Below are 16,173 nucleotides of genomic sequence, written 5' to 3'. Positions count from 1 at the left end.
TCCTGCCATTATCCATCTATACCAACCATGCCTTTAACAGGTGGGTTTAACTACTGCTGATTCAGTACTATTGACAAAAGAAACTGTAGTGCTGTAAGTCAATTTATATTTGTCAACAAGCAAGAAAGAAAGCTATAGAAAGTAGAAACAAACATGTTTTAAAGGGTGGACTAATTTTCTTTGCTTGAGTCACACAAAAAAACAGTAGTGCTGGAATAGGTCATTAACATGTATACTTTGTACATTTAAGTTAAGATGATTTACCTGCTCGCGCCAGCAATGTTCTGGCTGCCAGATCAAATTTCTGCCTCCTTGTTACTGCTGATCTGCCCCTTGAAGGATGTCCACTTGCAGACGCAGTATTTTCAGAATGATCCAGACCATCGGGACTGAAAAATTAGCCACAGAACATCAGTAAAACTTAGTTTCTACACAGGATAAAATGCTTAACGAGGTGGGGACCAAAGGTCATTTGATGACAGTACGAATCTGACTAAGACACATGTATACGCTGATGCTTCTGTTAAACGCAAAAACTGACAATATATACTCACAAGGCCATTTCTGAAATCATTCAAGTTCCTTGGTTTAGGAAGATACAAAAAACTGTCCAGAAACAATACTAACGGTGTCCAGATTTTGCTCTTAACAATGTAAAATTTGCGACCCAACCAGTTGTGAAATTACTATGTTTGAATTAGAAAGAAAAGAGTGGAGCTGAATCTTCTGGAAATGGTTTGAAAGTGCCCATTTCTTTTGAAATGGAAATTAGTTCAAATAAACTGTTTTGAATTTACATTTAGTTGTAATTTCTCCTTTAATTACCCTCATCCATGCCCTTACACTATACCTTACCCATACCACTGCTAATCATAAAGCTCGCTCTACTTTTCAACCTAAGCCTATCTCAACCCTTCACTCTAATTTTCAACCTTAGCATATCTCAACCCTTTCCAGTAATGCTAACATTCGTTCTCATTTCTCGCTGTTCGTTTTTTAATCTATTGACGCAGAAGGATTGGTATTTGTGATTTAAATCTCACATAATTGTTAATTTTCAGGAACACTTATTTATTGCCCTACCCCCAGACTATCTTGCAGATTTTCAAATGCTTGCTCTGGTTGATTTTGTAGCTCCTTATTGTATCTAATACTCACATTTTACTGACAATGGATAGTTTAATATGCAGACAGAGGAACTCAGCTGTATGGTAGCATGATCAATAAGATATGGCCTTTTCGGTTCAATTTACCTCAATTTATCTCAAACATCATGGCGGAAAAAGACCCCAAGGCACACTACAAACGCTCTAAAGGTGAACCAGCTTTTTCTGACTCACCCCTCAAGGCCAAAGCCGATGTGAACAGCACAATGGAAATGATCTTCAAGGAACTGGTGAATGTTCAGGATTTTGCGAAATCAACCAAACAGAACATGGATGCCATGCAGCTAGAACTAACCGCAATCCGTGCTGACATGAACCCAATTAACTCTAAAATTACCGCTGCGGAGCAATGAATAAGTGATGTGCAAGCTTCCTCGATCCGAACCAGCAAAGAGATAAAATCACTTCTGGCTGTCACCAATGGCTTTAAACGTCAAGCAGCCGAGCTTGAAGATAGAAATAGGAGGGGGAATATCAGAATTTCTGGCATTCCCATAGGTACAGATGACTCAGCAGAATCATGTATTGCCTTTCTGGAGAACTGGATTCCTCAAATTAAGGGCATTAAGTTACACAAAGCTTTAGAACTAGACCAGGCACACAGAATTCTGACCTACAACTCAACTACGAAGAAAACAACTTGACCAATCATCTGCAAACCTTTAAGGTACCAACACACAGAAGCCATCCTCAGCTTTGCAAGATCACTTGGAATGGACAAAAAATAACTTTCACACAAGACTACTCAAAACCTACCGAGGATACAAGAAAAAGCTTTCTGCTATTAAGAGACAGACTACGAGACAAAAATATCCATTTCTCATTTGCAGGCCCAGCTAAATTCAAAATCATAGAGAATGGTAGATTCCACTTCTTCACGGACCCGATTGAACTCTCAAACTACTTGGACTGCCCTACCACGCAAGACATGGACCACTCGATCTCCTTCTCCAATAAAAGGAAAACCGGATATCCTTTTTACCAATATGCCAATAGGTTTACGCATAATATCCAATGTATTCCAGCATACTTAATTACCGTTACCACACTATCACTAAACCCATGAATAGGCAAGTATTATACATGTTTAGACTGAACATCTGTTTTAACTATACGATTACTACTAAGTATATACTGTGTTGCGATTCAGTATAGTTGCACTGATTTATGCTTCACTCAGTCTGTCACAATCCACTACAGGATGTCATTACAGCACAACTTAAAAAGTGGCAATTCATTAGCAAACCGCTACGCATGTTTACCACTGTCATGTTACTGCTTTGTTATTGATTTGATTATCACTAGAGTCGGGGGGTACTAACTGGTAAGATTCCTGTCTGCATTCAGTTATCCTATCGTCCACTCAACTCAGAACTGTTTCTACAATGTAGATATGTCCTAGGAATGTTTAGTTCCACTTATAAACAGTTCATATAAGAAGGTTAGCTATATAGATACTATATAATATTACATAATGCATTATCTCTCCAAGTTGTCAGTTTGACACTCCTGCCGTCGCACCTCCATCTGACGATGTTCTCAGGGTTAGGGAGGGGAGGGAGGAGGGAGCGAGGGACTGGGGCTTTTGGCATTTTACTTTTGGTATTCATAGTTGTTCTCTTATTCTCATCTCCACTATCTTTTTCTCTACCCTTATTATAATTTCTGGCCTGCTGTTTGTCGCACTCACTGTTACATGCTTTCCATACTCAGCAAGAGTTCCTACTATCTGCTAATCTTATATACGTTGGTAGCGCTACTGCATTAGCAACAATCAGTACTATTCCCCAACATACGTCTAGTCCTAACATGGTGACAGTCCCCCTGGTACGCCTGTCAAACATCGTACCCTACACAAGTTCAGGTCAAACTACCACCACTTACATATACAATGACACCAAACAAGACATATAGCATTACGGATGACCTTAGTGGCGTCTCCTTAAATGTGAAAGGTCTTAACTACCCAATCAAACGCTGGAAAATTATTGACTACCTAGCAAAATCTAAAGGTGATATTATACTACTACAGGAAACAAAACTATCTGGGGAAGACGCAGCTTTTATTAAACATAATTGGATATCACATGTCTCATGCTCGCCAGCGGACAATAAAAAGAAAGGGGTAATGCACAAGTTACTTACCTTCGGTAACGATATATCTTTAAGAAATATTAGTTAGTTATAGATTTCTTACCTTAGAATTACCCCAGGCGTCAGACTAGATCCGGAAAGTTTTTCTTGTCAGCAGTACCTCTGCGCATCAGAAGGTGGCGTCGATCAGCTCCGTGTCCGTCGTCGGCGTCATGGTTGCCGGGATGACATCGCGTCATCGCGTGTACGCCGCCCTCGTACGCTGACGTCAGTTCTTTACACGACTTTATGTGCCAGAAACGCAGAGCCATGCAAGACACTGACCATTGCTTTACAAAACTAGGGCCCTGAAAGGATGTCCTCAACCCGAGAAATCAGTTTGCAGAACGGGAAGGATGGGTGGGGCGGTAAGGAATCTATAACTAACTAATGTTTCTTACAGATATATCGTTACAATAGGTAAGTAACTTGTGTATCTGTAAGAAACATGTTAGTTATAGATTCCTTACCTTAGAATAGATACCCCATCAATACCAACCCCGGTGGTGGGTCTGCGAACCAAGCTCACACCAGAGAGTCCTGGAGAACAGAATGGCCAAAGAAGCAGTCTCTCCGGGCTTGGCTGTCCAGACAGTAGTGTTTGGTGAATGTGTGCAGCGATGCCAACGTGGCTGCCTGACAGATGTCATGCAGAGGCACGCCTCTTCCCAAAGCAGTAGTGGCTGCCGTCGCCCTGGTGGAGTGAGCGCGTAGCCCGACTGGTGGCTCCTTTTTAGCCAGAGAGTAACAAGCCTTAATACACAACATGACCCATCGAGAAATGGGGCGTTTGTGTACGGCCCGACCCTTCTTTGCACCTACGTAGCCAACAAAAAGTTGATAATCCACCCAAAACTGTTTTGTGCGATCCATATAAAAGGAGAGCGCACGTTTCGGGCCCAGACGGTGGAGCCTCTCTTCCTCATTTGAAGGATGCGGAGGAGGAAAGAAGGCGGGCAAAGTAATGGTCTGCCCGATGTGGAAGGCAGTGACCACCTTAGGAAGAAAGGATGGACGGGACCTTAGAGCCACCTTGTCCGGATTAACAGACAGGAAAGGAGGTTTCGAAGAAAGAGCCTAGAGCTCAGTCACTTTTCTGATGGCTACCAGGAAAGCAGTTTTAAGAGTGAGAAGGCATAAAGGACAGTTAAGCAGTGGCTCAAAGGGAGCACAGATGAGATAGGTTAGCACAAGGTTCAAGTCCCACTGAGGTGTAATGAAGGAAATTGGACAAAAATGATAACTACCGGGGACTTGAAAAGAGAAGGCTGATCTGGCAACCGAATGAAAGCAGAGATGGCTGAAAGATAGCCCTTGATAGTGCCCAGAGCAGAGCCCTACTGGGCTAAAGAGGGAAGAAACAAGAGTACTTCAGAGAGAGGGGCAGAAAGGAGATCCACAGCCTTTGCTGTGCACCATGCCACAAATTTGTTCCACCTGTAGGCGTATAGCGTCTTAGAGGTGGGACGCATGGCTGCCAAGATTACATCATAGACTTCAGGAGGCAGGTCGAAAGACGTCAACTGCTGCCGCTCAATCTCCACGCAAGGAGGTGTAGACTGGACAGGTTCAGGTGGGGGACCATCCCATGCTGCTGCGACAGAAGATCCTCCCGAAGAGGCAGTCTGATCGGAGGATCAATGGCCATGTTGAGCAACTCAGGATACCAGACTCTTCGTGCCCAATCCGGAGCCACAAGAATGACTTGGGTCCGGTCGCGTCTGATCTTCTTCAGCACTCTGGGTAGAAGTGGTATAGGCGAAAAAGGCGTACAACAGATCGCAACTTCACTCGTGATGAAAAGTGTCACCGAGTGACTGCCGCCTTGGAAATTCCAATGCGCAGAATTGCTGACATTGAGCATTGTCTTCGGTGGTGAATAGATCTAACTAAGGCTCTCCCCACTGTTCAAAGAGACCTTGCACCACCTCCGAGTGAAGACGCCATTTGAGATCCATCAAGCACCTGCGACTGAGTTTGTCCGCCCTGGAGTTCAGAGAACCAGCCAGGTGTTGAACCACCAAGGAAATGGCCTGATGTTCCAGTCATGTCCAGAGGCGGAGGGTCTCCTGAAATAGGGTCCACGACCCCACCCTGCCCTGTTTGTAGCAGTACCACATGGTGGTGGTGTTTTCCGTGAACACCTGTACTACTCTTCCGTGGACAGAGGGAAGGAATGCCTTCAGTGCAAGACGAATCGCCCCGAGCTCCAGAAGGTTGATGTGAAGCCCGGACTCCGCCAGAGACCAGAGGCCTCTGATTTATGCCTCTCCCATGTGGCCGACCCATCCCAGAAAGGGATGCGTCCGTCACCACAGTGTGGTCTGGTTGGGGAAGGGAGAGTGATCTGCCAATGGACCCAATCCTGGTTCGTAATCCACCACTGCAGCTGTTGAGCAGTGCCCTCCGAGATCTGGACGAAATCGGACAGATTGCCCTGATGCTTCGCCCACTGGAACTTCAGGTCCCACTGCAGAGCCTGCATATGCCACCTGGCATGATCGACCAGCAGGATGCACGAGGCCATGAGGTCCAGCAGCCTCATGGTCATTCTGACCGAAACCCGGATAGAGGCTGAAAGATCGGAATCATAGCCCGAATATCCTGGACTCACTGTTCGGGAGGATAGACCCGAAACCGCGTCGAGTCCAGAACCACTCCGATGAAGAGGAGTTACTGAAAGGGAATCAGGTGCAACTTCGGCACATTGATGGAGAACCCCAGCAAATGCAGGAGGTCGTCTGTAGTCTGGAGGTGGGAGACGACTGCCTGGGACGAGCCCGCCTTCAGCAGCAAGTCGTCGAGATAGGAAAAGACTGAAACCTGGAGCGATTGACGTCCCTAAGGTCCAAGATAGGACGCAGGCCCTTGTCCTTCTTGGGAACCAGAAAATAGTGGGAATAACAACCACGACCAGCTTCTGGGACAGGAACGAGCTTGATGGCTCCATTTGCCAAGAGAGCCGTAACTTCCTGCTGGAGAAGGGCCGGATGATCCTCTGACATGTGCCACGGTGGCATGGCTGGAGAGGTAGTCTCGAAGGGGAGGGAGAAGCCCCTTCGGACTATTTGCAAAACCCACCTGTCCGAAGTGATGTTGCGCCAGTGGGGGAGGTGAATGCGAATCCTGCCCGCCCACTGGCGTTTGATGGGCCTGAAAGAACGGACTAGGAGGGTTTGGAGGCTGTTGCGGGCGGGTGGTTGGTGGACTGGCCCGCCCGCTGGCCCCTGGAACCTCACCAGTCCTGCTCGGAATCTTGCTGGTCAATTAAAGGATCACCAGTCTTCCTCATCATCCTCTGGGTGCCACTGTTGTTGGAAAGGGACCCCAGGAGTGAACAGGGGTGGGAAGGAGGCCGGGGAGCCAACCGGCGCCGAACGCGGTAATGGTACCATAGGAAGCGGCGCCCGTGGAGGCGTAACAAAGACAACTGGTGCCGATCCGGATCCAGGCCTGGATCCAAGGGGGGCCGCGGGGGACTGGGCCGCCGGCAGTGAAGACCGAGACCGCAGGGGCTGAAAGCGCCCAAAGATGGCATGCATCGCTTCTTAGAACGTACGAAGCTGGGCGAGGGTCGCTCCGGGTCCCGGAAAGGGAAGGAAGCTCGGAGTCGACCCTTCGGGCTCTGTGCACGGAGCCGCGGGAGTGGCACCACCCGTGTGCTTCGTCAGACCGACGAGAAGTTGAAGAGTGACGATGCTTCTTCAACTTCTTCTTATGCTTCGACTTACCTGACCCCGAGTGCAAAGACTTTGAAGATTTCGAACCGGAATGGTGGTGGCTTCGCGACCGGTCCCTTGACCTCCCGTTTGACCAGGAGCTCGAACGGCGCGGAGCTGACTGTCGGCAGCTTTCGGGACCGCTCCCGCAAAGCCTTCGGCGTCAACAACTGACAGACGGAGCACAACTTGGGGTCGTGATCGCGCTCCAGGCAAAAGAGGCAGATGCGGTGCGGATCCGTCACCGACATCAATCGGTTACAGGAACCGCAGGCCTTAAAACCGGGCATCCCTCGTGTACCTGTTCGCAGTCGGAGACTCGAAACAAGAAATCGACAGAAGTCGAGAAAACATAGTAAAAAAATGACTGAGGTACCGCTCTTCCCAGATCTGCGCTGGCTGGCGCGGACAAAGAAAGAACTGACGTTAGCGAGCGAGGGCGGCGTCTAAGTAGCTGCCGCGACATCATCCCGGCGACCACTATGCCGACAATGGACGCAGAGCCGACCGACGCCACCTTCCTACGCGCAGAGGTACTGCTGACGAAAAAAACTTTCTGGATCCAGTCTGACGCCTGGGGGTAATTCTAAGGTAAGGAATCTATAACTAACGTATTTCTTTCAGATCACCCTAATAGCAAAAAAATCTAACATATCCCTTGAATCACTCCCTCATGACGAAGAGGGCAGAGTATTGGTTACACATCGGAAAAAAGGTGAAGACTTCATCCACATTGTAGACGTATACAGCCCTAACACGGATGAGATCAGTTTCTGGGAAAGTGGATAAAAAATCATAGAAAATCTTCCCCAGGACGATCTCATCATAGTTGGTGGTGATTTTAATCTCCCATTAGACCCAATAATTAATCACCAATCCACTTGTAAATATCACATCACAAGATCTCACGGCACAGTACAGAAAATATGCTCTAAGTTTAACCTCAAAGATTACTGGCGCCTTCAACACCTAGACTCTAGGGACTACACTTTTTACTCAGCCCCACATAACTCATACACTAGAACCGACTACATACTCATATCGGGACATTCACACACCTAATTGACCAGACAGATATTTCACCCAAGTTAGTGTCCGATCACTCATGTATCAGTACTAAATTAGCTGGCAGTCACACTAAAATTTCTCCCAAAAGATGGCGCTTTAATAACAATGTCCTATCAGACCCTAACGACAAAAAGAAAATTGAAGATGCGATCACAGATTACCTCAAACATAACTATCTTCCTGAGACCAAGGTGAGCATCCTCTGGGACGCACTGAAGGCAACCTTGAGGGGAGTCCTCATAGAGATTAAAATGAAAATCAATAAAAGGTATAAACTAGTTAAATTAGAACGTGACAAAACACCTGGAGCTTACACATGCCAATTCGCTAAATAATAATAATATTCTCAACTAACACAAAAGAAATATGAATACAATAAAGTTCTGAGTAAACGAGCAGGGGTATGGATAAATACATTCAAGGGCCTCAAACTCTGCGAAGCCAATAGTGCAGGGAAAATGAACCTCCCCAAATTAAACAAAACAGATAAACTGGCTCTAGGGAAACCAATAAGAGAACAAGAAGCCACGAATTCTATAAAATTTCTAAAAGATAATAAGGCCCCGGGACCTGACGGCTTCACAGCCACATTTTATAAGACATTTGCAGATTTACTACAACCAACCATGTTACAAGTATTTGATAATATAGCTAATAAAGGAAGAACAACAAACTCCATGACAGAGGCCATCATAGTTATCCGTAAAGAAGGGAAAGATCCCCTACTGCCAAAGAATTACAGAGCAATGTCCCTCATCAACGTCGACTGTAAAATGTTCGCAAAATGTTGAGCCACGAGACTTAATGCAGTCTTCCCAAAATGAATAAGTAACTCCCAAGTAGGATTTCTTAAAAACCGTATGTCCAACGACAACACCCGTCTGCTATGCCATGTACTGGAAAATGCGCTTTTAAACGAGACCCATCCATAGCAATCAACCTGAACACAGAAAAAGGGTTCGACAGAGTTTCATGGTCCTTTTAAAAACACTGCATGCATTCATTTGACTTAGGTGACACCTACATAAATATGGTCATGGCCCTTTACTGGAAGCCCACTGCACGTATTGCAATTAATGGTTCTCTCTCTGGGTCTCTCATTCTCCAACAAGGCACAAGACAAGGTTGCCCTCTTTCATCATCCCTCTTCCTATTACCACTAAAGCCCTTCCTACAAGACATTAAACAGAATACAGACATCAAAGTAGTAGGCTTTAATAATACTCAAGTTAAATTAGACGATATCCTAATAGTAACAGAAAATCCAGACCATTGATCAATGCTTTGATGATAACAATAGGGAACTACTCTATTCACTCGGGGTATAAACTAAATAAGGACAAATCTGAAGTAAAACCCTTAAATGTTCACTGCACTAGAGAGATTCTAGGCAACTCTGTTCTTGTGTGGCAACCGGGATATATAAAATACTTAGGTATAGAATTTGGTAGCAATATCATTGACACACTACATCACAATGAAAATACCACGCTAGAGAAAATTAAGAAAACTTCTGGACACTTGGTCTCCAAAATGTATCACTTGGTGGGGCAGAATTGAAATGATAAAGATGATGATCATACCCCTAATTAATTATCCTATTAACATGCTCCCTCTCATCTTAACAAAAGACTTCCACCATAAACTTGATATCCTCTTATCAAAATGTATATGACAAGGCTAGAAAGCTAGAATAGGACTAAAAAACTCAGGCTGGACAAATCCCTAGGTGATTTTAAAACATACCTAACAGCCTAGATGGCAAAGCAGGGCTCCTACTGGCTCTCACCTCCCCTCAACTACACTACAGTATGGCTAGAAGTCGAAAAATGTATCCTTGACAACCTTAACCCTCATGCTCTACTCACCTCTAGCCACACAAATCTACTTAGATCAAAGTCTATATTAAAAAATACAAAAGCCGTGCTACTAAAATTAGATAAGAAACTCAACTCAATCATAAAGCACTCCAAGAAGTAATCCATATGGAACAACCGCAACATCCTATACAAGGGTAAAACTTTACACTATGAAGCTTGGATTAACGAAGGGATTATCCTCCCCCAACAGCTAGAAAGTTCCTCATACCCGGTTACCTTTAAGGAACTCCAATCTACTTATAATTTAGACAATATAGAATTTTAACATTTTCTAAAGGTCAGAGCAGCATTATCAAAAGCCAAACTGCATAACTCACCCCCATCTCTACCAAACTTTGTTACGAAGATCAACAAGCTAGGCCACCAAGTATCACTTATACACAAACTACTCTGCCCTAAAACTTTGACTCTCAATAATAAACCTTATTACCTTCTGGGAGCTACATTCCTCTAATCCTCTACCCGAGACTAAATGGCCTCAAATATGGAGCTCGACTACCCGTAATAAAATATATCCGGTCTTATCTCAGACAAAACTGTGGCTCCTACATAAAGACTTCTGGACACTTGCTCGTCTACACTCACAACATCTCTGCGATGATCCTATTTGCTGGAACTGCAAGGAAGAGATAGGCGATTTAGCTCACCTAATTTTACACTACAAGGCTGTGTCAGCATATTGGGACCGCGTATTTGCTTTTCTAACAAAACTATTCATTTGTCAACAAAAAAGAGAACTCTCCACTTTAACAACTGGCTTTCTTAGTGCTGACACATTAAACAGTGTGGACAAGGCTCTCTTGGACCTCCTACTCACATCCGCAATAAACATTGTTCCGAATAATTGGAAGAACACGCACAAGGCATCATTCAAATGTTGGATGAATTGGATTACACACCTCAGGGGCGCATACAACATTGCTCTTCAAAACTCTCCCTGGAAACCCTCAACCAGGCACATGTGGGACAGACTAGATGTATACTTCACCACACACAAACCACCAGGATTATTCTACAGATACTGTTCATAGGATACTTCCCCTTCATATCCCCCAGCCATAAACAATAGTTAAGGATGTGTAAAACACAATCTGGAACTTTAGGTGTACTGGACCTGAAAAACTCTACCACCATAGGACTTTTTTTCCAATACACGAACATTGACTCAATACCCAATACCCAACATAAGCATGGGCAGGCTTTTTGTGTTCTTGTTCTACTTCTTTGATCTTGTTCTACTTCTTTGATCTTCTCTTCTCTTATCCTTTTATTTACTCATGTAGTTTATTTTTCTTTCTCTTTATTTAGTAAATTATCAGAAGATTACTCATTAGTATACAGTGCCTTGTATCAACCAGTACATTGTAATCCACGCTTTTAGTATACCATTTGTGACAATACTTCCTGCTCATCATACTGCTGAAGCGGTTACCTTTCTATCCAACTGATGTATCACATCACTCTTATGCCTCTGTACACCGTATGCCGTTCCTTTGTGTTTTTCCATTGAAAATACATAGCTAAACTCATACACACATCACAAACAGGATTCCTAAAAAACAGGTTACCCTGTGATAATACCAGGATTTTCTGTCACGCAATCAAAAAAGCAAAATTACTCAACTCCCCTACAGTCGCTATGACGCTTGACGCAGCTTAAGCGCATCACTCAGGAACTACAACCTAGGAGAAAACTTGATCCGGATGATCATGGCACTACATCATAGACCGAGGGCTAGAGTGAGAGCGTCGAGGAGCACTATCTGATTTCTTTCGCTAAAACAAGGTACCAAGCAGGGTTGCCCACTATCCACCTCACTATTACTTTTAACCATTGAACCATTCCTCCAGTACCAAGCAAATCAAGATATTCATGGCATAGACTTTGGCAAACATCAATTCAAAGTTGCAGTCTACGCAGACGATAGTCTGGTGGTTTCCAAAGATGCAACTATAGCTATCCCGGCCCTTATGAAATCAATCCATGAGTACGCAGAAGTCTCTGGATATACTCTCTACAAGGATAAAAAAGAGGTTAAACTACTCAACTTATGCGGCTCAAAGGAGATCCTGGGTGAGTCTGGTTTGACATGGCAATCCGGCACAATTAAGTACCCTGGTCTAGAATTCTCGAACGACCTTATCTCCACACTAGAGGAAGACAAAACTATTTTGTATAAAAAAAGCTCGGACCGCTTGGAAGGATGGTCACCAACATTTTTATCATGGTGGGGGAGAGTAGAGACGGTTAAAATGATGATATCGCCTCTCATAAACTATCTTGTTAGTATGCTCCCTATGATGCTCTCTGACAATTTTTTAAAGAAGGTAGATAATGCTATTAGCAAGTTTCTATGGAAAGGGAAAAAAGCGAGGATTTCCCTAAGTAAACTTAGACTTGCGAAGAATAGTGGAGGGGTAGCCTTGCCAAACTTCAGAAACTACTAAATAGCTAATCTTTGCAAACAAGGGGCAGCATGGTTTATGGCTAACCTTGATTACAGACCCCAATGGTTAGATGTAGAATTACATCTAATTAAAGGAATTCCCCTCCCAGCAATTATGACCATGCAGACCTCTAAATTGGAGCACTCTAAATATGTCATTTCAAATGCTAAAAAAGCCTTGACACGTTTGGATACACTATCCAAAATATAAATGGGCGCCTCCAATGCACAGGGGATCTGGCATAACCCAGCGATAAAAATAAAGAAAGAAACGATATTCTGGGAAGAGTGGTCCCGTAAAGGTATCAATTTCTTTAAGGACCTCTATAATAACACCTCACCTATCCCTTTCTCCACACTTAAAAATGAGAAAGGTTTAACTGAATTAGACTTCTATGACTTCCTGAAACTGCAAGTACAGATTTCCAAACTTAACCCTACATTTCTCTCTCCCTCGCTCCCCTCCAAACTACACCATTTGTCTAACGCTGGTCACACGGTCTCAAAGATCTATAAATTGCTACTACCCTCTCCGAGTAAGCTTCACTTGAGTAATACAACAAAATGGGAAGCAGAACCGAACTGCAAAACACTTACACTTGATTGGCCAAGAATACATATGATGCCTTTCAAACACAAAATTTCACCCACTCTTTCTCAAACACAATTCATGATCATAAATAGGAACTATTGGACTCCTGCAAAACTGTTTAAACTTAAACTAATCCAGTCCCCACAATGCTGCAACTGCAACTCTCAAACAGGTGACTTATCACACATGCTCTTACTGTGTCCTATGTTACAAAACTTTTGGAACAAAGTCCTCTATTACATTACCCAGACACTCAACATCTCTCCGGTTAAAGAATTATCATACATGCTGGCTGGGGTTCTTGATCCAGATGTGTCGGGGGAGGATGACCACTTTCTGCTTGACTTAATGCTAACACTGGCGTGTAAAATAGTGTTGTGTAATTGGAAGTGTTTTGAGAATATCTCAGTCAAGAAATGGCAAGAATGGCTAACATTTTTAAGGGGTGCGGATAATATCGCCTTAAATACCTCCCCTTGGAAACCTAGGCATAGGAAGATATGGGAAGCACTTGACTCTTCCTCTAAGGTCTTTAAGCCCCCATGAATGATCAACCCCTGAAGTGGATATAGTCTCGCTTAACTGTGGTCCCCTCACCACATACACTCAACCAGCTAGGATTGTGTGATGGCTCCCTACAAGAATAAGGTAAATTTAATAATCCGCCCATTACTAGTCCATAACTATGCTAGCCCATAAACAGGCCCTTTGGTCGCGAGCGTAATCTTACTTTACTTCTAACCTTACTCTTATCCTATTCTTTCTCTCTCCTACTTTCTTCTTTACTCTCCTTATCTTTTCAGTTAGTAGTAACAGTATTATTGTTTCTTATCTCTCTTGACTTTCCCCACGCTGAAAAGAGGATAAGGAAATTTAACAGAAATACCTAAGCTAGGATATATATATGTTTTTCTTTTTTAACAAGGACTGGCTGGATACAATGGCACTACGAATCTTCGCTCACAACGTAAACATATGTGACCTAAAGTACACTAGTATGCAACTGTTATGCCAATAAGAGTTCCCAGACCAAGCCATGTACTTTGTAACTGATGGTCCCAATGTGACATTAATTCCATACCTAGCTTACCATTTAATATTTAGCCAATTTAGTCACCTGACTTTGTAACTGATGGTCCCACTGTGACATTACTTTTATACCTAGCTTACCATGTAATATTTAGCCTATACATTCACCTGACGGAACTGTAATACTTGTAAAACTATTCTTATATCTTTATCCAAGGGGGCAGTTGATGGATTCCTGTACTTCTATCCCTCTATTCTGTATCTTTATTTATTTTGTGTTTGAAAAATCAATAAAGCTTTTGAAATCAAAAAGAAAATACCTAATAAAATCATTTGAAATCAATTTACCTCAACTGGTCTTCAGTCATGCTGATGAAAAATGCTATACTCTTGACCTGATTTTTTTCAAATCTAACTAGCTTGTTGTGCGTAGGCCTACCCTCGTGGTTAATCCTGTGAGACCATTGTTTGGCACCATTTTATTTTTCTTATCAATTTGCAGTTGCATTATTTGCAGCTACCCAACACCTCAATAGCATGACATAATATTAATCAAATTATTCTTTTTTCTCATTTATCCTTTTATAAGCCTATTTTTACAAACGTTGTTACTGCTGAGGTCATTATCACTAATGTATGGCTTAGAGAGGTCATTTCTCAAATTACTCGTTTGAAAAATCTTGCCTCTGGGAGGGCAAAACCCTCCTCCCTCTGGCTCACAGCTCAGAGAAGTAAAAAAAAACAAAAACCCTTACAAGGAATTGTTGAAATAAATATGATTTAGAGGTGAAACATCTGTATAAAGCTGCCCAAAAGCATTACCATTAGTTCGAACTTAAAGCCCAGAAGGATGTGGTCTCCTCACAAATTTTCCGATTTACAAATGCTCCTAGTGATATGTTGAAAATAGCTCAATCTTTTCTTGCACCGCAGCTTGGTATCAGATCTTCTTCAACAGCTGAATTATGTGATAACCTGTCTGATTGCTTCCATAATAAGATCAAGTCATTCTATTCTGAGTTTAATAGAACTACATCCCAAGGCGACATGTTAAAGAAATAGAAAATAAGGGTAGACATAGGTTGCAGGTCACTGAAACAACATGTCCAGGTCGGTGATGACTAATGAACCATATAATGAACATCATTACTCTTGGTCAACCTGGGGATAAAATCTAATAAAGACCTCTCCTTCTGCCGACAATTTAAGTCTGATGCCGGCAAATGTTTTGCATTGACGCACTCTGAGGAAAGTTCTGAAGATGGTCCCTGATCACACCCGCAAAACGATCATGCATTCACTAATTATGGCCAGGTTGGCTTAGGCCAACTCTCTATATCTTGGACTCCCTGCTTGCTTGATCCGGCGGTTGTCTGTTGTCCAAAAATTCAGCAACTAGAATGATACTTAACATTCCTCGCCGACAATTGATTACTCATCCCAACTGAAAAGGTTTAATTGTTTGCAGGTACAAAAACTTTTTCCATTTTAAATACCTTTTGTTGACACACATGTACTTCACAAAAAAGTTCCCCTTTGCTAGAGGGGCAGGCTTATTCATATTCTTCCAACTACAGCCCTTGACTCCTTTAACATGTTGCAGTTGAAAACACTATAGGTGTGCAGATCTACAAAGGGGGATGCTGTTTCACGTTCCTTGCATCCAAACTCTGAAAGGTGTTGCCTCTCTTACTCAGGGCCATGTGCTCTCAACTCAATTTTAAGAAACTTCTTCAAACTTTCCAGGTCCAATCTCTTTCATTTCAGCCAGGTTGCGGCCTAACTTATGGTGTGCTGGGACGCCTCTTTGAGTGCAAACTCTATAAACGTTGTTTCATTCATTCATTCACCAAATTTGTTTTAACCCATTTGGTTAGAACTACTGGAACCAAACAAGTTTTACCAGTCGCTAAGTGGCATGACTCTTTCCCTATAGCATCCTTAGCCGGTTACAGGTACTTGTGTTCCACTCATCAGACATCGGCAAAGAAAATCAGTAATGGCAGGTTCCAACACCAAACAAGTGTATTAACAGATTTGTTCTGTGACCATATGAATCATTCAGCCATGTTTAATGGAACCATTTCCGGGTGAATGAATGTGAAACAGCCAATTACTTGGTTGTATAAAACTCCTTTC

At 43.2% G+C, this 16,173-nt stretch overlaps 1 protein-coding gene across 8 annotated transcripts in view; it reads right to left on the bottom strand.

Annotated features, from left to right (window-relative positions):
- Positions 1 to 16,173, bottom strand: part of HERC1 (HECT and RLD domain containing E3 ubiquitin protein ligase family member 1) — a 1,817,725-nt gene that overhangs the window by 897,666 nt on the left and 903,886 nt on the right. For all 8 annotated transcript variants that reach the window (XM_085643727.1, XM_085643730.1, XM_085643731.1 and 5 more), the window contains one exon: positions 265 to 389. In XM_085643727.1, coding sequence (XP_085499853.1) covers positions 265 to 389 — 125 coding nt within the window. The remainder of the gene's footprint in view (positions 1 to 264; positions 390 to 16,173) is intronic.

The sequence above is a fragment of the Triturus cristatus genome, chromosome 3_1 (genome assembly GCF_964204655.1).
Source record: "Triturus cristatus chromosome 3_1, aTriCri1.1, whole genome shotgun sequence".
NCBI classification, from domain to species: Eukaryota; Metazoa; Chordata; class Amphibia; order Caudata; family Salamandridae; genus Triturus; species Triturus cristatus.
The sequence above is the reverse complement of the archived record's forward strand: the minus strand, read 5'-3'. Positions and strand labels throughout refer to the sequence as shown.